Source organism: Indicator indicator, chromosome 31 (assembly GCF_027791375.1).
Source record: "Indicator indicator isolate 239-I01 chromosome 31, UM_Iind_1.1, whole genome shotgun sequence".
NCBI lineage: Eukaryota > Metazoa > Chordata > Aves > Piciformes > Indicatoridae > Indicator > Indicator indicator.
Window position 1 is genome coordinate 114,106 of NC_072040.1, and position 24,198 is coordinate 138,303.

The 24,198-nt window shown below is 37.2% G+C and overlaps 1 protein-coding gene across 2 annotated transcripts in view; it reads right to left on the minus strand.

The window, feature by feature from the left end:
* RB1CC1 (RB1 inducible coiled-coil 1) overlaps positions 1–17,842 on the minus strand; it is a 39,556-nt gene extending 21,714 nt beyond the window's left edge. For both annotated transcript variants that reach the window (XM_054394603.1, XM_054394602.1), the window contains exons 1-11: positions 17,810–17,842; positions 17,359–17,486; positions 16,561–16,687; positions 16,128–16,298; positions 9,339–9,541; positions 7,817–8,252; positions 3,798–3,968; positions 2,431–2,615; positions 1,351–1,537; positions 1,190–1,271; positions 258–319 (exon numbers count right to left, since the gene is read on the minus strand). In XM_054394603.1, the coding sequence (XP_054250578.1) occupies positions 258–319; positions 1,190–1,271; positions 1,351–1,537; positions 2,431–2,615; positions 3,798–3,968; positions 7,817–8,252; positions 9,339–9,541; positions 16,128–16,298; positions 16,561–16,687; positions 17,359–17,429 (1,695 nt within the window). In that variant the 5' untranslated portion in view covers positions 17,430–17,486; positions 17,810–17,842. The remainder of the gene's footprint in view (positions 1–257; positions 320–1,189; positions 1,272–1,350; positions 1,538–2,430; positions 2,616–3,797; positions 3,969–7,816; positions 8,253–9,338; positions 9,542–16,127; positions 16,299–16,560; positions 16,688–17,358; positions 17,487–17,809) is intronic.
* Positions 17,843–24,198: the final 6,356 nt, after the last annotated feature.

The following is a 24,198-nucleotide window of genomic DNA, read 5'->3' on the forward strand; positions in this document are numbered from 1 at the left end:
CTGGCTTCTTTTTTCCCCAATCATTAATAGCCATTTTTTGTGCAATACCACAAACTCCTTTTTACAAAGAAGCATCAAGTTGATGTTGTTAATGTAGGTCACTTGAAACAGCAATGAACACTAGCTCCCAGCTTTTTTATCTGTTTCAGAGCAACGTGACAGGCATGTAGCTTGAATGAATTAAGCTTAGGTTTTTATCTTTTGAAAGTGCTGTTCATAAAAATGAAATAAACCCCAAAAATACACTGAGTACATACACAAAAGGATGGAGGCCAGGAGTCAAGTCCTCTAAACAGACGATTCCTTAGAAAAGATTTCCCTGGGCAAAGGAAAAATGGTTATTTAAAAGAAAGAAATGCAACATACAAAAATACCTCAAGAGAAAACAAGGAAGCTACTTCACTCTAAGCTGAACTGAATTTGAAAGCATTACTAACTATGCCATTTCTTAGCAACATAAAAACTGCAAGTGAGCCCAGAACTTCAGGCAAACCCCACCAATTCAAGCAGAATTTCTTACTTTGTTGAAGCCTTTTTGCTCAAAATTCATCCCTGCAAAAACCTCAACTCCTTTTTCAAATTTTCCCAGCTAATTGCCAATTCCTTCTTGCTAATCTCTTTATCAAAACTCTGATTAACTTTTGCTCAGCTTTCTTATTTTAGCAGTTGATTTAGAAGGTAAGTTGCAAAATTTGCAGGAAAAAGATAAAATCATCAGATTTCTTTTAGCAACAACTTAATTTTTATTTTTTTACTTCTACTCAATGTCTTTAAATATGAGTCTTCATTCTTTTTTTTTTTTCTGAAGTAGTAGAGAGGAAGTCATAGCAAAAATATTCAAAATATTCAGTACAGTTTAAAAAATGTTATTTAAAAGAAGAGCAAAACTTGCAGAGCATTCAAACAGTAACTGCATTCAAATATCAGAAATCAGATCCTTTACAAGTATGAAATTCATTAAAGCTTCTGCAGTATTTTGGATAATCTATATGAAACACTTCATTAATTTAATAGAAAAATTAAGACATATACTTTGTTCATAATAGGACCATCTGGCACACTGCATGCATTTCTGATTTAAGTAAAAGATATTAAGTCAGGTATTAAAACTACAATGCAGTAAAATCATTTTAACTACAAGGATAAAAGTCATTCTCAAGCACAATTCTGATTTCACAGCAGTACTTACTGAACAGTTTACCAAAAGATTCCCTTTTCGCCTTTTCAGCTTCATAGAGGTGTTTCCCATCTTTTATTAAAGCACCTGCCCACTGTGAAGGGAAATTATGTAGTTAGATGTTAATTGATAGATTGACACAAAGATTTAGTCTTGAAGTTTTACTTACTTACCTCCCTGTAGTGTTTTATGAACATTTTTCTCCTCACAACCTCAACAACAGCTAGACAGTACATCTGAGGAACAGTACTGAGAGCTTCCACAACCTTGACCCTTTCTAAGAGCTCTGTTACAAGACGAAGCAATGCTTGTAATTTCTCTCCATCTTGGTCAGCATGAAGCATTACAAAACAACACCACCTACAAGAGTAGGTTACACTTTAGAAGACAGCAACTTAGTCATCTTCTGCATTTCAATTTCACTATGAATAGCAACATGTCTGGATGAACTGAACAGGGACATCATGTTACATGGGGCAATGACAGGCTACCTGGAAGAACCAAGCAATTCAGAATTCAGTAGCTGCCTTGCAGTTGCCTGTTCATTTCTCACAATAAGATATTCACACAGTGCTCAGAAAATGAAAACTTGCCACCATTAGATCACAAGCAACTGAAGAATGCTTCACTTCAGCTTTTAGTGACAGGACAAGGGGCAATGGCTTTAAGCTGGTAGAGGGGAGACTTAGACTGAATATTGGGAAGAAATTTTTTACAGTGAAGGTGGTGAGACACTGGATCAGGTTGTCCAAGGACATCAGGGATGCCTAATCCCTGAAGGTCTTTCAAGGCCAGGTTGGATGAGGCCTTGAGAAACCTGGGCTAGTGGAAGGTGTCCCTGCCCATGGAGGAGGGGTTGGAAGTAGCTGATCTTTAAGGTCTCTTACAATCCAAACCATTCAAGGATCCTGATCCTATAGTTATCATCCTTGGAAAACATCAGCATAACTGCCAGCCAGATTTTAAACAAGATACTGATGGCTGCTGAGGTTGATGAAAGGAGAGGGGATTATAGGTTCTCAGATATTGTTTTATTGACACTAAGACTATTTAAACTCTAAGAAAAGTTTCTCTTAATATTTTGTTTCACATTTTAAAATAATTTTGTATACAAACTGAAGTGATCAAACTTTTATTTTCTCTCCTATTAAGAAAAGCTCTGTGCAATATTGAAGATTTTCTGAAGACACACATTCTTTAAACTGCCTTCATGCAAGTGGAAGCAATCTGTAAGTTGAAAAGTTGTAACTTACTTCAGCCTGACTTGTAGATTATTTGCAAGCTCCTGTTTGGCAGTGGTACATTTCTGTTTAATATCTAACAGTTTTCTGTGATTAGTTAACATAATCATCAGCTGATTTGCATGACTCAAACACAGATCAGGCAGCACAGAAGGATCTTTCAAGTTCTCAGCTCTCTTCTGATTAGCCAAAAATCCCTAGAGGAAAAGACACATTTGTTATAAAACCAAAAAGCATGAAGTGACCCATCTGCTCTGGAAGACTGCATGCATTTGAATAAACTTACTGTAACCACTGAGGAGTACAACAGACAGCTGCACAAGTAAGTGTCAAAGTTGCTTTCTTTTCATTTTATAATCCCGTCTTTTCATTTTATAATCCATAAACTTTATTGGGTATTTCCCTCCCAAACAGTTACCAATACGACCCTGCAAGAACTTCACAAAACTAATCAACACCAGTGAAGGATCACAGAATTTAATGCCGCAGAAAAATAGCTACTAGGATGGAGGGGCTACTGGTGAAACAACTACTGTGCCATGCCATTGTCTCCTTTATCATGTTCTACAGGTGAGAGAAAATCCTGATAACAACTGCATGGTTCTCTAGGCAAGAAATGAACACCCAAACCCAACAGTTTGAGCTTTGACTTTGTCCATGTTCTTAAGTCTCTGACAGTGGTCACTATGTTTGTAGTTCCACAATATTTTTTTTAAGACTTTGTCTTCTTAATAAAGGATTTAAAAAACAAACATTAAAGTGTTTCTCTCTGAAGCTGAAGTTGATGAGCATCAAAATTGCTTCTATAAAACTGCTGAAAAACGAAGCCACTGTCATTACTGATTAAATATTGTATTTAAGCAATCTTGTCAGATCGTGCTATAAAACACGTTTGCAAAATAAAGATTTATATACTAGAGAGGACAGCACAGAAAGTACAGTAAGCATCAAACAGGTATATGAAGTTTAACAAAAAGAAAAGGAAGATGATGCACACTGGAGACAGAAGACAATACTGAAAAGTCAAGTCATGTACTGAACTCTGAGCAACTTCTTTACTGAATGACCAAGGACTCTTTGAGAAACAAAAGGAGGCAGCAAACATCTTAACTGTATCCACTATCTGAGCCAAGGGAAGTCAGAAAAAGGCAGGAAGAACTGAGATGAAGAAAGCAAGCTTCATCATAAGGACTTGGGTTAAGTCAGGAAGACAAAGACATTGAAGAAACGTTGGAGACATTGGAGAACTGCCAAGCATCAGAGTGAAAGGCAGTATAGGTATGAGAGCATATGGATTTGAACCAAGAATTGTAATCCTTAACAGCATACATAACAAAAATCTACCATCCTCCTATGTTGTACATACAAATGGGTATTACCTGAGCAAGTTCCTTTTGTTCATTCACCAGTCTGCTGCAGCTTGCTATCATCTGGTCCAACGCATAGAGCCTGTCCTCAAGACCTTTAATAGCCTTCATGTTCTGATTATCTAGTTTGGCGATCGTCTGGCGACATTCTACCAGAAAGGGCTGGATAATCCTTGGATCAAGCTAAAAACCAAAACCAAACACAATAAAACCAAATAAATAAAATGTTTATGAGCAGTTCACAGAATCACAGAACGTTAGGGGTTGCAAGGGACCTCCAGAGATCGAGTCCAACCCCCCTGCCAGAGCAGGATCACCTAGGGCAGGTGAGCTAACTAAATGACTTTTTATAAATAAATAATAATATTAAGGTTATTCTAAGACATGTCTACATCTGTCATCTGTTTCAGAATTCTGAGTTAAGGAGTCTGTGGATTTTATATCACAGAATGAATGTCTTTGAAGTATTCCAACCAGACCATCATAAAAATCAGGATCCTTACAAGAAGATAGGATATTAGCTGAGGTGACAAGGCAAGCTGTGAGGAGAAGAGGCAGTTTAAAGCTAATGGACACAAGGCTGCTCTGAAACAGGAATCCATGCAGCCAGAATCAAAACAAGTGATGAATGTGGCTCAGTGGAAAGTGCAGTAGGGATGGTGATGGGAAAAAGCTACAAGACCCGTTAACCTTTTCCCACTCAATGAGTGTTTCAATCAATTCTTTAGACAATCAGATCAGCTCTAAGTAACTGGAAAAAAAGCTATGAAAAAAAAAATCATACATTTATAATACTTTTTGCTAATATCTTTTTAAAATAAAATAACATTTTGAAAATTATTTCATATTACCTCATAGACCATTATCCAGAAAAAAAGTGCTTGAAACATTAAGAAGCTACTAATATCCACAGATATTAAGGGTGACTCCAAGTTCCACTCTAGAGTAGTGAAATAAATTAGTCTTTATTTCCTTAGTGCTAAACACATCATAGGGAATTGCAAGAGCTTATGCAGGACAAAGTTTAATGTAAACCTGGTATATATGCTCAAATTTATCCCAAATGGCTATGGTATGCCATCTGTAACATGAGAATCCCTTTAAAAGATTCTATCCTGTGAGGCCATCCTAGTTGTCACCAGCACTAGCTTCTTCCATCAACATCCAGAGCTTATGCCACTTACAGACCTCAAAACTCCCAGCATTTATTTGACTCAATATTAAATAAATAAAAGGACTATTTCTCTCTCAGTCTGTTATTTATTTAACTATATAAAAGCTTTCACACAGCACTTTCTTATTCTGGAAACACCTCTCAGGGCTATAGGAAGAAGAATCTGAAGAGGAAAACCATTATAGATTGGACTCATTCTCACCAAACAAACAAAACCCAAACAAATAAAAAGATCACATGGGAAAGTACCAAACCCTGTTCATTAGCCCAGAATTTTTCAGAATAATTAATTAATGCTGTTCATGATGTGACAAAATATGACAAAGTTCTCTGAAAACAGCAAAGGCTAATTTTTAGTAGGCTATGAATGTTCTTATAAATATTAGTCTCTCTCAAGTGACTTGTTCATGTGTAAGAACCAGTAATAAAAATAGTCTGTGGGATTAAACTAGATTGGTTTTAATAGGATCACCTTCATTGCCATCCTATTCAGAATTACACCCCTGTGGCATCCCGAATGACTCCACGGCAGCATCCAGGACAGTTTCTTAACAGACAAAATGCTAAAGAACAATGTAGTGTGGGCTTTTTCTTTTTTCCTTTTTGCCTTCATAAACTAATGGTGTTTTGTCTCTTTTTACAAAGAATACCTAACTCCTCTCATTCCACCCTGTAATGTATCTCTTCCATTCATTCTTTTCATCCCACCTTTGACCTGAATACATCTGTAGCACTCAGTTCTATTTTCACTCGTAGAGAATATTGCTCTCCTCATCTTTAGAAGTCTCTTCATTTTCTAGCCTTCTACTTAAGTTGTTGCTGCAGCACTTAACAGAAACATCTGGTTAGCTCCTACTTACCCACTGCTTTTATTGCAGCCTTGGTTTCTGCAATTAGAAGTGTCATTTTATAGAAAAATCCAGAGACTAAAGAACCAGACACACAGCAGCACTGTGCAAAACATCAATTGTGTCAAAAGTATTAAGCTCATACTCTGATACTTTACACTTCCATGAGTATCTTACCTGAATTTAGAGTTTCCAATAAGAAATGCAATTGCAAATCATTTGTATGGTTCATATTTCCAAGAAGGAAAGGACATAGAGAAAATGCATCGAAAAATATATAAATAAAATGAAATTAGTATCATTTTATTCTACCTTGCTATCAAGTAAATATTCAGAGAACAAATGTGTAACAAGGTATTTCACTGGTGTTTTCCTTTTCAGCTTCAGGCCAATTCTGTTTGCCAATTAATTTTAAATCAACAGTAGGCAAAGATTCAATCCTTTATCTGTGGTGCTATCAAAACAAAGCAACTTCATGTTTTCCTAAGGAAAACTAGAAGCTATTAAAATACTTGAAAGCTTTGGGTTTCTTGTGAACCAAAACAAATCCAAATTGATCAAAGTTCTTTTAGTGGTGGCCAGTATAGTCTAACTAAAGTGTTTTTCCAACTGCCAATTCTGCTTATGCCAAGAAATTAAAAAGAAACTTCATTTTCACAGGAGCAATGACATTTTTCGTACAAAAATCACCTTAAGTTACACAGCAATTGTAATAGGTAAAACAAAGGATTTCTGACTAGTCTTAGGTAAGGTAAGGTAAGGACAGAAAAGCATACAATTACAAGAGGGTCTCTCTAAAATCGGTGATGTATGTCAGATAAGAATACAAGCTGATCAAAAATGTACAGTAAGTATTTAACTGCAGTGGTAATTTATTTGGAAGCAGCTGTTTAACATCTGTCTCTTAAAACAGATTTTTTTTTCTTAAGAGATGTGACATTTGTGCCCTGTTCATCTCTCATGACCACACTACTGGGTTTTATTACTCTTGTTTTAAAACAGTAGCAAACACCTTATAGCGTTATTGAACAAGACAGAAGAGTGTCCCTGATTTCAGCAATTAGGAAGCCCTTCACACATAGAACAGCATATGGGTTTTGCTAACTGTACAGCCCACTCTTTCTCTCAGCCTTTCTTGTACTTTGGACAGCTCAAAATCTTGAGCAGCTGTTTATATCAAGCCAAATTTTCCAAGCATATAGAACTGATCACATCATAGCATTTTCTACAAGAGATGGGGTTTAGACTTAACTAAGACAGTCTTCCAGTCCTGCATTTCAGAGGAAATAGTGTCAAAGGCAACAGAAATGGTTTTCTTTGTTCAAGGTATATTGAGTTATAAAATTATATACATGCAAAATAGGCTAGACAGTGTAAGAACAGCTACAAGTGAAAGCAAAGAAGGAAATATCTCTAGGCCAAAGGATTTTGAAAGGTTATAATGCTCACTGATTAAAATAATGATTTGGCAAAGTAAAGAAAGTGAACAGTGTTTTATTGTACCAGCAGCAGAAATGCAAATTGACATGCTGGGCTCTTCTGAATGCATCTATACCAGCTAATAAAGAATAAATTTATCACAATTAACCACACGAATCTGTCCTCTATTTTAATAAAAACATCAGTATTATTAACACAAAGAACATTAACTTCCATGCAGAAAACTCTTTACTTGCATTACAGGCATATTTTTTTATGAAAGAGGCAAAGAGAGAAGTCACTTTGCTTATGGACTCCAAGAAGCTCTTGGCTTTCCCACAAGAACAGCTGTTTGAGACACAAGCAAGATAAGAAGCATTCATTGTGGAATTATACATTTTCCTAAAGGTCAAATTCTGAAAATTCAAGAACTCTTAAAGTATTTCCCACCCCCTCAGTCTCTGCTTTGGTCTCCATTCAGAAAGCGATCTGAGAAACAACGTGTTATTGAGAAGTTGAGTCACCCTCTGGAAAATCAACAGCAGCACTCAATGCAACAGAACCTGAGTTTTAACAGATTGTTAACTTACCCTGCTCATAGAATCGAAACATTTTCTGACCAGTGATTCGACATCATTAGGTCTATCTTGAACATTTATCCAGTCTAACAAAGACACATTGAAAGAAGGCTGATCATCATCTTTCAGTTCTACTGATGTCTCATTGTCCTGCACAGGAGCATTTTGACCAGATTCCTTATCATCTTTCACTCCTTCGGGATCTGTGCCTTCCAAGGCTGAATGTTCAACTGACTTGCAAAATGAGGCTAACATTGATTTATTGTTCACTTTAGATATATCAGGATAAAGCACCAATTCAGCAGATTTCCCATCCTCAGTTTCATCACTTTCTGTCCCTCCATGCTCAGTTGAAGAATCCACTCTTCCCAAACACTCCTTGTAACTGTGTCTCGTGAGGCACTCCAGCAGTGGTATCTTGGCCATGACAGAAACAGCAGAACCCAAGCTTTTTCAAAAAGGTGAAAACAAACAAACAAACAAAAAAAAAGATCAGTGCCTAGAGGCCAATATGACATAAGAACTTAAGACACAAACCACTCCTAAAATAAAATCTTATTTATTTAAGAATTGAAGCAGATTTCAAAATTAATTTGGTAACTACCCTTTCAAAACAGTGTTCAGTATCAAGATGATGAAAGGTCAGCTAAAGACAGAACAATTTTTGCTGTCTTCCACTGCTTAAATGAACTGTTCTAAACATCCAAGTAAGTTTATGTGTGTAGTGCAATAAAAAAATGACAGTTTGATAAACAGGTATGTCCTTTTTTTTTTTTTCTTTCTTTTTTCTTCAAATTCAAATTGGGATTTTTATGTTTTCAATCTGCATAGCCACCAAGGCTTATTAGCAAAGACTAAAAAAGCAGTCAGCCAGAAGACATTCAGAGTTGTTTACCACGAACCAAGAAGAGTTCAACTTTCTGTTTTTTAAGGTTTTATATATATATATTACACTTCATTTCTTTAAGTAACCAACATCCACTCACATTCTATTAGGCAAAGCACTGGTGGAAATACAATAATACTATAACATCCAGAAAGATGGCAAAGATTTTCCTTGAAGTAACATCTAGAGCTTGGAGGACGTGAGCATAGACACGTAAATACACAGACATACACCCTTCCAAACGTATAAACACCCAAAGTTTCTGTTATGACCTCATACTTTCAACACAGATCATCACTCTTAATTAACTCAAAAGTGCAAATATGTATTTTTAAATGTTGATTAATGTCTACATTTATTATCTAGTTATTTCTGGTTCACATTTGGAAGGACTCCAGCTCTTAAACAGCTGTTCATTAACAAGCGTATCTCCCACATAATTCAGTAAAGGTTTCTGTGTGCTGACAAAAACACAGAAGTTAAAAATGCCAGTTAAAAAAAAAAAGACTGGTAGAAAACAAAGAAAGCTCTCCATGATACAAACAAATACATGCTTCATTACAACTCCCACCAGACATACATCACCTAAAAAAAGAAAGTCTCAAATGTAACTTTGGAGATTGAAGCTGATTTTAATGGCAAACCTACTGTGTAAGTTTCAACTTGATATCTTCTATGGACTGCAAATAGCTTGAATATACATTTTCAAACTTGAAAAGCAGCTTTTGGTAAGAGTATGTACAATCTTCCAAGTTGGCCATTATGGCAGCCCAGCCTTGATGCTGAAGATGTTCATCATGTACAAGACCTTCACAAAAGGAGCAAAGTTTCTTGGCAACCTCATACATTTCCTGTAATTAGAAAAAAAAATTAAAATACATAAAATGCTTCAGGTAATTAATATATAAACTAGTAAGACAAGACATTCAGAAAATACCACCATTAGAAGTGTTAGATAGCTTAATAGTTATACACCTTAAAACTTCAAAAATAACATAATATTTTTCCTTCTTAAATAATTAAAAAGATAAAAGGGAAAAAAAAACCAACAAAACAAAACCAGAACCAACCAACCAAAAAACCCCAAATACCACACAGACTTTTAACTGAGAAATATCTTCAAACCAGGCAGGGGAAAGTGGCAGTTCCAAAACAACTTTATAAACTTAATTAAATGCTGCTAATATAAAACGTTCAGAGAACACACACATTAATTATAATGCTTGTACAATCTGACAGAAGGATCTGGCAAACAAGGTCCATCAAAGAGTAAATTATTGACAAGCTAAGCAGAAGCTCAGAACAACACCGAATTGCATGATCAGTCAGCAGAAGTGCAGGTGCATCTGATGCAAGAAGAGATGCATGAGGAACACAGCAGGGCAAATAACTAATTCAACCTTCTACTGATTAGTAAACCAGAAGCAACATGATGGGAAGCAGCAGAGTCCACAAAGCTCTGAAACTTGGTATATGCCAACCAATATGAAAACTTTCCTACTAAAGAACTGGGTGACACAGAGACTGCTTTTAAGGTGACAATTTACTACCTAACACCCAACGTGGGGACGTTAAACCACAGACCTACATATGGCAAGTACCATATCTTAATGAAAGTCCACTAATAGCAATGCCTATTACATTCTATTCCAAAGATTTAACTAGAAGGAAGAATACTATTTGAAGTTCACAAATTTAAGATCATACATTGCCTCCCTCAAAGGACCTACTGCTCCAGCACCAAAACGAGAAAGTAAATCAAAAAGTCATACAATAAATCCATCAGCTCAATATTTTATCAGTAACATATTGCATGGAAAACACTCTCCTAGGCACACTTGTATGTTGGGGTTTAAAACCCACTTACCCTCCTAGAAAGAAACCCTTAGTACTACTTGCAGGTTGAGTATATTGTTACATTAGCACCAAACACAGAACTTTCCTCTGCTCTAGCACTTGAGAAAACAATGCATGGAGAACCAACTCACCAAAATATAGTGAGAAAGCAATGTTAAAGCCCAACACATCAGTACATTTCAGAGTTCATTTGCTGCTGAACATACGGTTAGCAGCACATATGCATAGGCAAAATCAACCACAACACAACTAAGACAGCACCCAGAGAGTCCTGAAATCTGTAGGCCATTTTCTTCAGACTATCTCAGGTTTCTCTATACGCTTTCAATTAATATAAGCTAATATAACAGTGACAAAGAATAATTTATTATTAATTATTATTTTTGTTACTGCTTCCTCAATTACCACATTGAATACCTAAAGGTGCACTAGAAAAATACACAGGAAAAACGAAGCTGAAAAGGTATCTGAACGTCCCCATTAAGTTCTGATGTATGTCCTGGGAACGTACACAAGCATTTCACTTTCAAGTCACAAACACTATTCTCTTCCCAAAGTCAGCCTTCCTCCAAACTACTGACAATAATTCCTAAATGAGATCACATGCAGAACCACACATTAAATTGAAGCCCGAAACAACAGAAACCATCTACAAAAGCAATGCTCATATGAAGTCTTTTTATGCAGTTCCTTCAAGTGAGTATCATGGTTTACCAAAAGTAGAGTGGACTTCTCTCACCTTCAGACAAAAGCCCTGAGTAAAAGCTTTAAAAGCCCTTCAACACCTCCAGGAAGGGGGCACCCACAACCTCCCTGGGCAAGCTGTTCCAGTGTCCCACCATCCTTACTGTAAAGAATTTCTTTCTATTCTCAATCTCCCCTCCTCAAACTTCAATTCATTGCCTCTCATCCTACCAGTACAAGCCCTTGTAAAAAGTCCCTCTATTTGCTGTTCAGCATAACAGCAAGTTGAGATTAGCCTGGTTTTGTCAAGACTTGTACTGATGCTGGATGTTCTTGAGGTCCACATTCCACAGGTATGGTGAAGACCTCAGTGTTCTAGGTGTGCTGGTAGGGCTCTACAAGGCAACTAAGCAACATACATTTTAATGCTGTTATACTGAACAGTAAATAGAGGCATCCTTGCTTCCTAATTGTCAAGAAATTCACAGGCCCAGCAGAAGGACTTTTATTTTTGGCTGGGTGCTTTAACAGAATTAATTATTTCCTTGGGTCACTGTAGCTTAAATCAAGGTGATTCTTTGGATTACAAATTACTTCTTTCTCTTTAGAGCAGTAGAAGTAACAAAGTATGTTTTATCCAAAACAGAAATTAACTGGTAATGTGTTTCCCATCAGTTTCAAGACTGTCTTTGCATCCTGCTGTCCTAACTCTGCTCATCTGAAGGCAAAAAAAAATCCAGGGAAGATCTCTGTGTCTTAAGTGGTCTTTGGACTTACCTCTAAAGAACAAAAGTTCTCAGGAAATGCAGGGTTCTTTCCATTCTCTACAACCCTGTGGTAAAAGGAAACAAGTCATCAAAGTCCTCTATTGCCATGTGTGTGAAATCCTGAGAAAAGGACTCCCTATAGGTTTCAGTGGCCCTACACATCAACCTCAGGCCAACAAAAAGGACCCTTGAAAGTAAATTACACATGTCCGTACACTAGAACAGCAGATAAATATTTCCACTGTTACCTTGCTTACCAAAATTAGTAACCAAGACCACTAACTCTATCTAATTCACACACCTCCAATTGAAGCATCAAACTCCTGATGAACCACTTCAAGATTTCAGTTTTTAAAACCTAACTTCACATGAAATGCAAAACGGACTCACTAACAAAATGCCAAGTCTCCAGCATCCTCCTTCCAGAACAAACACCACAGAAACTTGAGTTAGATAACTAAATTAAATAAATCAATCAATCAATCAATCCTTTCCTAAAGGCTAAGCAGAAATCATTTTAAGCGGTAGTGTTGGAAGACCGCAAGATTTGAGATGATTCCCACAACGTGGTTCATTGCACAACACAGTGTGGAGAGAACAGCCTGTCTTCTAAGTTGGTGTGTACCTGACTTTCTGCAAACACTCATTATCCACATAAGGCAGCTCAAGGCTTAAATGGAAGAGAGGTAGGAAACCACAAGGTTAGCTGTAAAAAGGCAACCTGCAACCCTTTAGACACAGACATCTCAAAAGACAAGTCAGGAAACCAAGATACGAGACAAAAAGGGAAAAGAGGCTTAGAAAATTGCTTCAAGTGAGATTTAAAAGCCAGATAGTAGATGCAACAAACACTGACCAAAAAGGATCTGATAACAAAAGTCTATAAAACAAAGAGGTTGTGCCACATATGACAAATCCTACAACAAGAACTTCAGTTCAACTGGTGAAAGCATAAGCAAAAGTAGGAGACACAACTTCTTTAAAGCTACATGAAGTTTGTATTGTGAATTTTCTGTAATGAGATCTCGGCTAACCAATAAATAAATCTGTACAGGTATTAAAATCATGACAGTAAAAAGAAAGAAAAAAAAGAAAGGTACCTTGGTAAGTTAATCACAGCACTGTGAAAAACCAAGCACATAGTAATAGATTTCCCACAGGAATGATTTTTGGTTAGGAGGTATTCAAATCCAAAAAAAAAAAAAAAGGCTGCATAAATTAATTGGAATTGGAAAGATTAGAAATCAAATTAAATAGAAACTGGTACCTATCAAATATTGTCCCCTACTTTTGCAGTTAAACATCATTGCTTATTGTTGACAAGAATAGGTAAGACTTTATCATGAACTATAATATAATTTTAACTTTCATTTTCCTAATAAAACACAACTTTTTCCTGTATTAGTAAATGTATTAATAGCAGATAGTTATTAAATTTAATTGTATTACCTTAAATAATTACAACAGACAAAAAAAAAAACCTCCATCAAGTATTGCCACTCTACTTTTGTGGTAAAGCAGTTTACTGTCTCTCTACAATTAATAAAGACAGACAAAGCTTGAATCATTAGAAGGCAAATTTTTCAAGCTCATTTTACAAGTCTCCAATACAGTACTCTCAGAGTGACTTTGGATGCCTCAGTCTCACAAGTACAGAGGTTCAGAACCTTTCTAGCTCTCCCTAAATCTTAATCAATTTTGAGAAGGATTAATATCCCATGTTCCCTCTTCCTCCCACCCAAGAGGCTTACAGTGAACCCTGAAGAAGATTAATGTTGCAACCACGTTCCCAGTCCTCCCTCAGTTTCTTCTGAATTACTGCTCAATATGCTTCATGCATTTCAGCATGAAAAACTTCTTTAGTACACTACTGCAATACTGCTTCATAGAGTTTTCACACCTTGGTTGTGGCAGCCTATTTACTAACCTTCCACCATACATGGTGCTTTTGCCATTCCCCTGACCTCCCCAAGTGCATTTCCACAGCCTAACACAGAGCCTATGGTTTTGAAAGATTTAAAATCAGAGTTTGAATGAACTGTGAGTGTAAAGGTGTAGCAGATTAAATAATATTTCTACCTATTTAATCTTCAAATACATTAAGTTTTCTACAAAAGATGCTACTTCATTGTGGTACTTTTACAAGCAGAGAAGAAAAGGAAAATGTTACGAACAGTTTCGAGTTAATTTTGCAAGGTAAAAAGAAACCCCCCATTTTACTTAGATCCATACTGAATTCTTCTCCCTATCATGTATTGCCATCAAGTATGGAAAATTCTATTTTATTCTTGCAAACGAGCTCAGGATCACTCTCTCTAGATAAACTTCTCAGTCTCTCTAGCTACATATTACACAGCTCTGGCTGGCAAAAAAAAGATGTACTCCATGCAGAGACTTTTAAGAGTATTCCTGAAATGTGAGCTTCCTTTTCAGAAGGCATGCCACCAGGATCTGTCAGTTACAGTCTAAATTAATTTAAAAGCAGAATCTCTGCAATAAACATCTTTGCTCTGATTCCTTTGGAGTATATTCCTGGAGTATGAAAAGCTTACTCCAGAGGAATTAAACTTGTTCTGTCAGCAGCTTCACCAGACAAAAAACAAAATGAATCATCTTCAAGAGCATAAAATAAGGGATGGGATGAAGAGAGAAGATAAAATATCAACAATGAGAAACATGAGAGTAGGTACCACCACCTTCCACTTCCATTTCCCCTAAGTACAAACAAGAATACTGTAGCGATGACTACAGCCTATCTTCTATATCAAATTAACATTAGGCATTTAACAGTCTGTCTTGCTGACTTACATCCTCTTAGTACCTCACAAAAATGTTTTTCAAGCACTTTCAGCTGCTAAAACCAGAATCCTCACACTCTTCAAGGAGCACAAACGAAAACCTCCTACTCCTAGCTGGATTTGCTTTGATATCCACTGTCTGTTTGACAGCCACATGATTCACAGATCCCTAATAACATAAAGTCCTATTCACCAAGTCAGCAGTAACTGTTAACAGGTGGCAGAGAGGGGAAGAGAGTCTACTGGAGTCAATCCTTGCCTTAAACCACATAGCATGTAAAGGTCAGATTATTCAGGCTAACTTTCCCCCTCCTGACAGGTCAGGGAGGCTGAAGGAGAAAAAAAAACACCTCATGCTACATGCAAGACTTGGCACTTTTCTCTGAATTCAGCTGTACAGTATTGAAAATCAGCCACTCTGAGTGGTAAATACTCTTTTGGATTGCATTGAAGTTGTCACTGAAAATAAAAAACTTTATTACCAAGACAACATGCTAAAAACATACATTACTATCCATTTAGTGCTATGTGATACACAACCATTTCCCCTCTCCAAGCTGTTGGATGTTTAAATAATCTTCAGAGCCATGAAAAATATTTAATGCCCTAAAGTTTGAAGAGGAAAATGAGTCCCGTAACTCCTAACACAAAGGAAAGCAAACATCCAGCTACTGAAGGCATCATGTCACTCTTTTGACCAGCCAGCCATTCCTACTGCATGCACACTTCATATCTTACTGACCATGCCGCAGGGAGCTACTTCTGCCTATTGAAATAATACAGAGGGAATCAAAAAGGAATTTTGGCAAGTTTGCTTTTCTATGTAACTAAAAGTCAGCACTTGATCATAAAGGACCTGAATTTAAGGAAAAGGAACATTAGGTTTTACCAATTCCTCACTGGTTGTTTAGATGCAAGATGAAACAGAAGCTTGACAAGGTGCTTTTAAAAATTGTACTTCTGATTTTCTACTTGGGTTAACAACTTTTCCAAAGTAACTTTTATGTTTTCAAGATGAGGCAGAGGAAAGACACTGAAAGGAAGGCAGACCATTAAGGCATAGGTCCAAAGCACCCAGCTTGCTTTTACTTTGCAAATGCTGTAAACATAGGCATCCACAAAGCTGAATTACAATATGCTTTAGAAAGAAGCTTTCGACATGCTGAAGCAGCAAGCACATTTCAGTACCTACCTTGAAACTCTGAGACATGTCAGCACTAATCATTCTTACCACTTTTTAAACAATCTCTACATTTATACAGAGCTTCCCCTCTGACATAGGAAAAGTCTATTTTCCTTTGATGTGCAAGTAGAGCAAGGAATTGACTTACCACAGCAAGTTGTGTTCGTGATGCTACTGTATGAAACACTGCAGGCATCATGAGGGATTCTTCCACTTTCAATTCCATCTCATTCTCTGCTGAAAATGTGGTTTTGGGGATAGCTGGTGGACGTTCACACAAGATCATTTCTTTGTTGAATAAAAAAATTGGGTTGGTATCCTACACTCAAAACAAGAAAATGAAACCAAACACTGAGTAAAGGCAACACACTCTTCGATCACCAATTATTTCATCATGTGGGTGACATCTTCAGACCATGTTCAATTCTACAGGTGTAAACTGAATACACAATTACCTGTTTCTCAAACCATAGAATTCCAGCAAAAAGTACACTACAGGAAAATACTTTTAAATCCCTTAGGAAAACATCTTTTTCTTCCCCTACATGAGAGTTTAGGCTAATAATACAGCATGTACTTACTGTTCCAGCACTGTAACTACATACTCTTCTGTCTGGTGCCATACACTCTCCTCCATTGACAACCAGTACTTGGTGCTGAATGGCAATCTTGTATTTTGTTTGAATTGCATGTTTCAGATCAGCCACACTGGAAAAAAGAGTGCAAAGAGAGTGTGCTAAGTTTAGCACCAGACTTGGTAATTAGATAACGGTGGGACTAGATCTTGAAGGTCTTTTCCAACTGAAACAGTTCCATGATTCTCCCTAGGACAGAATCAGCTTTTGCACATCCTCGACATGAGACAAAACTGTACATGCCAGTTCTTTGGCATCCAACCTAAAAATTCTACAGAAGGCATGTTTTCTTCCGGATGACTATATAATGATGGGTTAAAGAGCAATCTGTACAATGTCTTCAATGATGCCAGTCAGGAAAAATAAAACCTTTCAGAGAGGATTCTAAATAAAAACACCATCCAGTAAAAGGCCACAGAAGATCAGCAGTCATTCCAACACTCTTTCCAACGTGATACCAGACAGCTAAGAACAGGTCATCCTCTGTCACTGCCCCAGAAAGTAAATAAGCTTACCATTCTCTCATGGGACCTCAAACATACACAACCACCTGCAAGGCACTGAAAACATTAATCTAAAAACAAAACAATGCCAAAATCCACTCAAATAGATGAAAGGCAATACCACAGACATACTGAAAACCAACTCTCTGTCATCTCTCCAGAACCAAGTACACAAAAAAAAATATTTACTTTTTTTCCTAATTCTAAACCCCAACAACAGGCAATTAATTTACTTTCTTACTTTTGTACAGCAAGTTCTGTATCAAAGGTGAGGGTAGTTCCAGTGTTGACCAGAAATACATACAGCTTCATGATGATTTCTTTAGGTCTCTGAAGTTTGTAACTTCCACTGCTAAAATCATTTAGAAACTGAAAACAAACAAAAATTGAAGTGTCAGCTTCACACAAGAGCTTTTTTTTAAAACAGACACACATGCTTGCATTGTTTTTAGTGTTCATATAAACATTGTTTTCCAAGTTGGAGTGATCTCTAAGAGAGAATCTGTCCAGAAACTTCATTGTACATAGAATGAAATCTTCATCAAACATTTACCCCTGCCTACCTTAACACTACAGCTATTTCAAACCTAGAAATAAAAAACATTATCAAGATCAAAAATACTTATGACAGCATCTGCCACACATGCATCAGCAGTCCTCAACTTTTTAACTTTAAACAAAGAAAGAATTACCTTCAGGCACTATATAAAGCTACCCTCATCTTCAAATTCAGTGGTAGAATACATGCACACATTCGTTTTACTTGATTTTTGGCAACAGAGAAGCATGGCCATTCAAAGCCAGAGGAGATCTGCAAAGAAAAGATACAGAATATGACAGGTATTATTAAAAGGTCAGGATTTTATGGTAATCATTGCATCTAACCCAGAAATTAGTGTATGCCAACACCAGAAGGAATAATTATGTGGCAGTGGCATTTTCTTTTTTTAATTAACAATGTTATCCAGTTACAAGTCTGATCAAAACTGCTACAGACCTGAATACTTTTACCTACAAATTTGGTTTAAAATAACCATTTGTGGAATTCTTCAGTAGTTACAAGAAGACAAATTCAGTTCACTATGAAGAACTGTTTGTATTTCCATCAACTGAAAGTATTTTTCAGTGCTGGTGCAGAACGCTGATAGGAAAATGCTAAGAGCAGTAAAGAAAGTCACAACAAAATGCATTTTATCTAAGAAAAAGCAGCGTAAAAAGGCACACATGCTACTGCTTTTGAATGCTCTATAGCTGTATCTAACAGATTACTTCAGGAATCTGCATCACCTTCCTTCCCTGAAACAAGGTAAGTTTTTGTTAAGCCATTCACCTACTTTCAAACCATCTGTCACTCGCATCCTTGTCCGGGACTTCCTCCCCCCGAAGTGCTGTTTAAATAACCATGGAAACTACAACAATCAAAATAAGCCAGATCAGCAAAGGTAAGTCTTTTTAGGCCACCCTAGTTCATTTTAACTGTTTCCAGTTAAGTAGTAGTGCCAAGGAGTGGCCCTGGCAAAGAAGGCAATGGTGAGCAGTTGGGCAACTGCACAGCCAAACTGAACTGCAAACAAACCTTATTTCTACCATGTTAATGCCCAAGCAAGCTTTCTGAGGAGATGATCAGGCACTATAAAGGGTGATAATCCATTACTAAAAATAGGTTTGCTGAAGCCTGAAAACCATTAGAACATGCAAATCATTTTACACAACTCATGCTACTATGTGTATACCAAAACCACTTTATCTCAAATTTCAAAAGCCTTATCATAAAGATTAAAAAAAAAAAAAAAAACCAACCCAAAACCACAACCAACCCACTACACAACTACTACATGTATTTTATGTGCATGGAATAGATAGCACATTGTCAGGCTGGTATGTGAGCCATTATCTTCCTCCCTTCTGTCCACTCCCTCTTTACTCCTATGTGAAACACACACATCAGCTTGTCAGAAGCAAAGGTGCAATGAAAGAAGAAAAACAACACATGGATATACTTTTTTTTTTGTTTGTTTTAAGTACCACCACTGGAAAACCAGTAACTGAAGTGCTCTCTTCCAGTTTAGCTATCAGCAGTCAGTAGCTGCACTTGAGCAAAATAAATTTATGAATACTTTAGATGAAAGCAATGCACATTAAGATGAGTAAGAAACTACTGAAACGCTTCTGCAACATGAGTAAGAAGAAACTACTGAAACAATTCTGCCGCAAAGTAGGATCACAAGACTATAATCTCTACTCTTCTAATTCATTTACAGTCATTAAGAACCCAAAAACCATGCGCTGTTTCTTCCACCCAATATTTTAACAATCCTAGGGGAACAGAAGTACAATTACACAGGCAAGACAAATTTGTACTTGGTTACTCTTTAAATAAAAAAAAAAAAGAGGTAGAATTCACCCATTCCCAAGGTTGCCACAGATTTCAGCAAGTACTTCCAGGAAGAGAGGAACCGTGTGAAGGAAGGTTTCAGAAAGTAAGTGGCTTTAACATCCAGCTCTCCTGCAGATTCAGTGCTGCCCAATAAAGGCAAGTCTGCAGCCCTCCTTCTAGCAGGGACTATGTCAAGTGTCTCTGGCTGCCTGTTTTCACAACACTGCAAGAAACTGAATGTTGAGAGCTCTCCCTCGTCTTGCATCTCTAGATAATATCTGGCTTAGTCTGATCAACAAAATCCAACATAAAGGGGAAGATGTGTGAAAACCAGTCACTGCTGTCTAAGTCTCTTCTCTTTCAAAGGTCAGGCTACAGCAAGCTATTGCAAGCAATGTCAGCTACATATCACAAATTAACCTTTAAGTATGTTCCCAATATTCAAGAATATTATGTCAGCCGTAACACAAGTTCTTAACATAAGCTTAGGGTGAAAGTCAGGCACTTCCAAGCTGCAGTAGAACATGATCATATCCATAAACACATTTTTCCTTTGTCTGTTTGCACGACCTCAACTGGCCATTACCAAAATGTCAGGCTGTTTTAGCATTACACTGCTACATAGGCTTAAGTTTCAAGCCTTTTAGTATTGGCATAATTCATTTTAATAAAGGTTGAACAATTACAAAATCTGGTAACTAATGAAGACAGCACTGCTAACTTTGTAATCAAACTCCAAGAAAAATTACTTAATCCACCCAGATTTTTTGTTTGAACTGTGTGACCTGCAGCATTAGATCCCTGCCATCACATAAACTTGAATCTTCAAATTCAGGGATGGAAGCTTGTATGGTCAACAGCTGTGAGTTAACACTATGGGGATTTAATGGTTAATACCATTAAAAAAAAATAGCTGAAAATTTGAAAAGGAAATTTCTGTAGCAGCTGCCAGAGCAGACAGAAACAGTAGACAAGAACATTAAGAAAGGTGATGGTGAAGAATAGCACAAAGTAGAAAAAACTTTCAGAATTAATTCAGATGTGTATTTTGTTCCATCAGCTAACAAAACACCCAAACCAGCCATGAATACATTGTGCTGGTTCTAGTATTTCACTGCTCTACCTTGTGTTTACATTGCAATGCAATTACTTCACCTGCTTCACTTCATGAAAGTACTGCAAACTTTTAATGTCCAACATAAATCTTCAACAACTGAGTACTTTCGAGGTCCCTTTTGATCAGTACTTTCACTGCATGTTGTTTAGAAGTTTTGGAATGCATCTTATTTAGTTCAGAACACACTCATTGTTACATCTGTAAAAGGCAAAGAATGTCTGTTTACAGAGCTTTCGTTTTTGTAATTACAGAACAGGCATCACGGGTTTCACAGCACTCCAGAAATGATCCTACGGCTACATTAACCACCCATTTCTGCCATTAGCTGCAGAATCCCTGCTCCATTATTCAATTCTGACTGTCCCATTATTTCATGGTACAGTTCTTTCCAACTTCACAAATTCAAAACACTGAAATATGGCATTCAGGGCAGAACAAAGACAGAAACCAACATTTATGCTGTCTGACTTCAAAGGGGCATTATCAACTTTACTTTAAAATCACTAAGTTTCTTCTATGATATCCCAAGATTTAAGTTCATGCACATGTTTCTGACATATCATTTCCCATGCCTCCTTTATAAACTGAATTACAAACAGATATTAATACATTAATACATTTTGCTTTTAACCTCCTGGAATTTAAATTTTAAAAGTGGTTTAAAATTCCATCTTCTACCACATCAACACTAGAAGGTACTTCACTTTTTGTCCCTGGGGAATTACTACTTCACATCTGTGCAGTTAAGTGTCACACTTATCAATGCTTCATCTCCCAGGTCATAGAAGCTCTAACTCTCCTTGCACTGTGCTGTCTCCAGGCTGGAAGGGGCTTGCCTCTGAAAGCAGACAGACTCAACTAGTCTAACTACCTAAGCAAAGCAAGACTCTCACTGTTCACTCAGAAGCCTGCAAGCATTCCACACTGATAATTACACATTCACATAGCTCTGTACGAACATCATCTGTATGCTGCTAAAAAGGAAGTTTCTCTTCTCTTACTCCAGATCAGCTGAGGCTACTCTGCAGGTAACTGCGCCTCCAATGAGAGTCATAAATGTACCCCCTGATTACAAGGGTCAGGCATCTCACAGCGCATCATTGCAGGACTCCTGCCTGTCAGAAGGGCAATTCATCTGAGGGAAAGACTGACAAGTCCGTCACATGCTTAAAAGACTCGGGTGCAATTCCTCATTCACTGAATTTCTTCTCTGGAGAACACCTTCCCTGAAGAAGAACAGACCTTTATTACCTCTGGAGATGGAGAGTCAGCTTTGTGGTACATTAACATCTTACTAAACTGCACTTCATTTCCACACAGCAAATTCCTGTGATTTCACCTTTCTCTCCTCTCCTTTTAGAGATGGATTTCCTGTTTCACTACAACTTAGGCATCTCTAGAACAGACAAAAGTATAAGACTAGTGCAGAATGCTCCTTCCAATTCATTTTACTTTCTTCTACAAACTTGTCTTGTATCTCTACTTCCTTTGTGGTGTTGGGTTTTTTTTTTTTTGGTTTTTGTTTGTTTGTTTTTAGGTGCACTTCTCAAAAAATGCTCTCTTCTTCGACCTGCAAGCCTCACCTCAAAAGCAAAACATTTTTAGCACATAAATCCTAGTATCAAAGGGTGAAAAAAACACTGGAGTCTCAAGTTGAAAAACAAAACAAAACAAACAAAAAACAAAACACCTTCCTTCATGTTAGTTGTAAGGCACCTCTAAAAGCAGACTTCAAGGAGTTCTCTTTAATACTTCAACCAATGCATCTAACCAAAAATATGTTAATTTTGCCAAAGGCTGCTACCATCACCAGAACAAGCAGAATGACCTCATTAGAAGGGCACTAATGCTTTTAGCAACAAAAATTACTTAGTTTCTAAAACACAATGCAAGCGCATACCCTCACCATACCATATCTAATGCATAACCCAAGTGTCTGAAAGGAAACATGCTTTAAAAGGCACATAAAAGCTTATAAAGTAAAACTTGGGAAAAAAAATCCTAAGCTTATGTGATGAAGTAATAGCAGGGCTTCTCCTGACCCAACTGCTAAGAATAATTTCATCCTTCACTCCTCCAAATTCAATGTAACCAGAAGACCACAGTGAACCACTGAGATAGGATCTCCACCTGGAGTAACATCTATCTCCCTTTACCACCTCATATCAAAGCCTATAAAGCTCATGCTCAAGCCACACTGTAGTCTTAAAGAAAAGCTGTAGTCCCTGACATCTGTAAGGTGCCATCTGGAGCTCTATTTATACCATGTTGAGATGTGCATCAGGCACAGAGGCGGTTACTTAATTACAGCATCTCCAACAGTCTCTGTGTTGTTAACAGCTCTCCAACTCAGCTGCTGGTCAGCAAAGCAAGTCTTTTCCACTCGACACAAGAACCAAGCTGCAATTCTGCAGAGCAGAATTAGGAAACATGCCTAAGCCCCTGCTTCACAATTCAGTGAAATGTCATGAGTCAGTAATTCAACATACAGTAATTCATAACATAAAAGGCCTTTTTTACCACTTCAAGATAAATTAAGATTCACATATGACCACCATACTCAGAGTCGCTCCTACAGCTCTGAGTTACATGGGAACTCCTCATTCAGCAAAGCAATTGCAGCAAAACACTCTCAAGTCCTCAATAGTACCAGTGGTGGAACAACAGGAGATCAAAAGCAACTGCATCTGGTCAGGTAGGAAAACATCGTGCACTGAAGAACAGAGTTGAAATTGGTGTGGCACAAAACAATGCAGCTTCTTACAAGTTCAGGCAAAATTTATCCAATGAATTCTGGGAAAGCAATCATTTCAAACATGTTTGTGAGGCAACAAGCACATTAGGCATTGTGTCACGATTCCATATGTACATAATTATAAAGCTTCAGATCTGAAGGTTGGCAACTCTTTACACTGCTGTTTTCACTTATTTGAGGAGCTGCCAAAACACAATCCATATAATGGATCAGGAAAAAAGTTTTTCTCCTCCAGCAGCAGAAAAAACCCACACACGTAACCTGTTTTTCAACATCCCCCCCTCCATCTCTCACATAACAAAGTGAACCCTGAGTGCCACAGTTCACAAGTTCACAAGTACAAGTCAGAAAACAAATCAAGGGTTTCTGATATTGCCAGAAAACTGCCCACAGCAGTTGCATTTCATTGATGGAAACAGGCTTTCCACAACTGTCTGTGTCTGGTCTTTGTCAAAGTTGTAACTGAAGGTTTTCTCAGTTGGGTGTTTTTTGTTTTGGGGGTTTTTTAATGTATAATTTTGCCAATTACAGAGATTGATATTCACTTTGCAAAGAATGGTACTGTTTGATAGGTGGAGCTTCAGATGGTTTTATTCAAGTTACTGACTGACTCCATGCTGGTGGGAAGGTTCTCCCTGTATAGGTGTACTCTTTAAAAATAATCACCAGGTGAAATCTTACAGTGTTTACACACAATTCTGCATGAAAGAGCCAACAAAAATGCCTCTATTTCTTACATCAAACTTAGACAAATAAGCACCAATGCTCTTGCACTAACACTCTCTCACTCAACCAAGACCATAACCATATAAGCACTGATTATAGTAAGAGC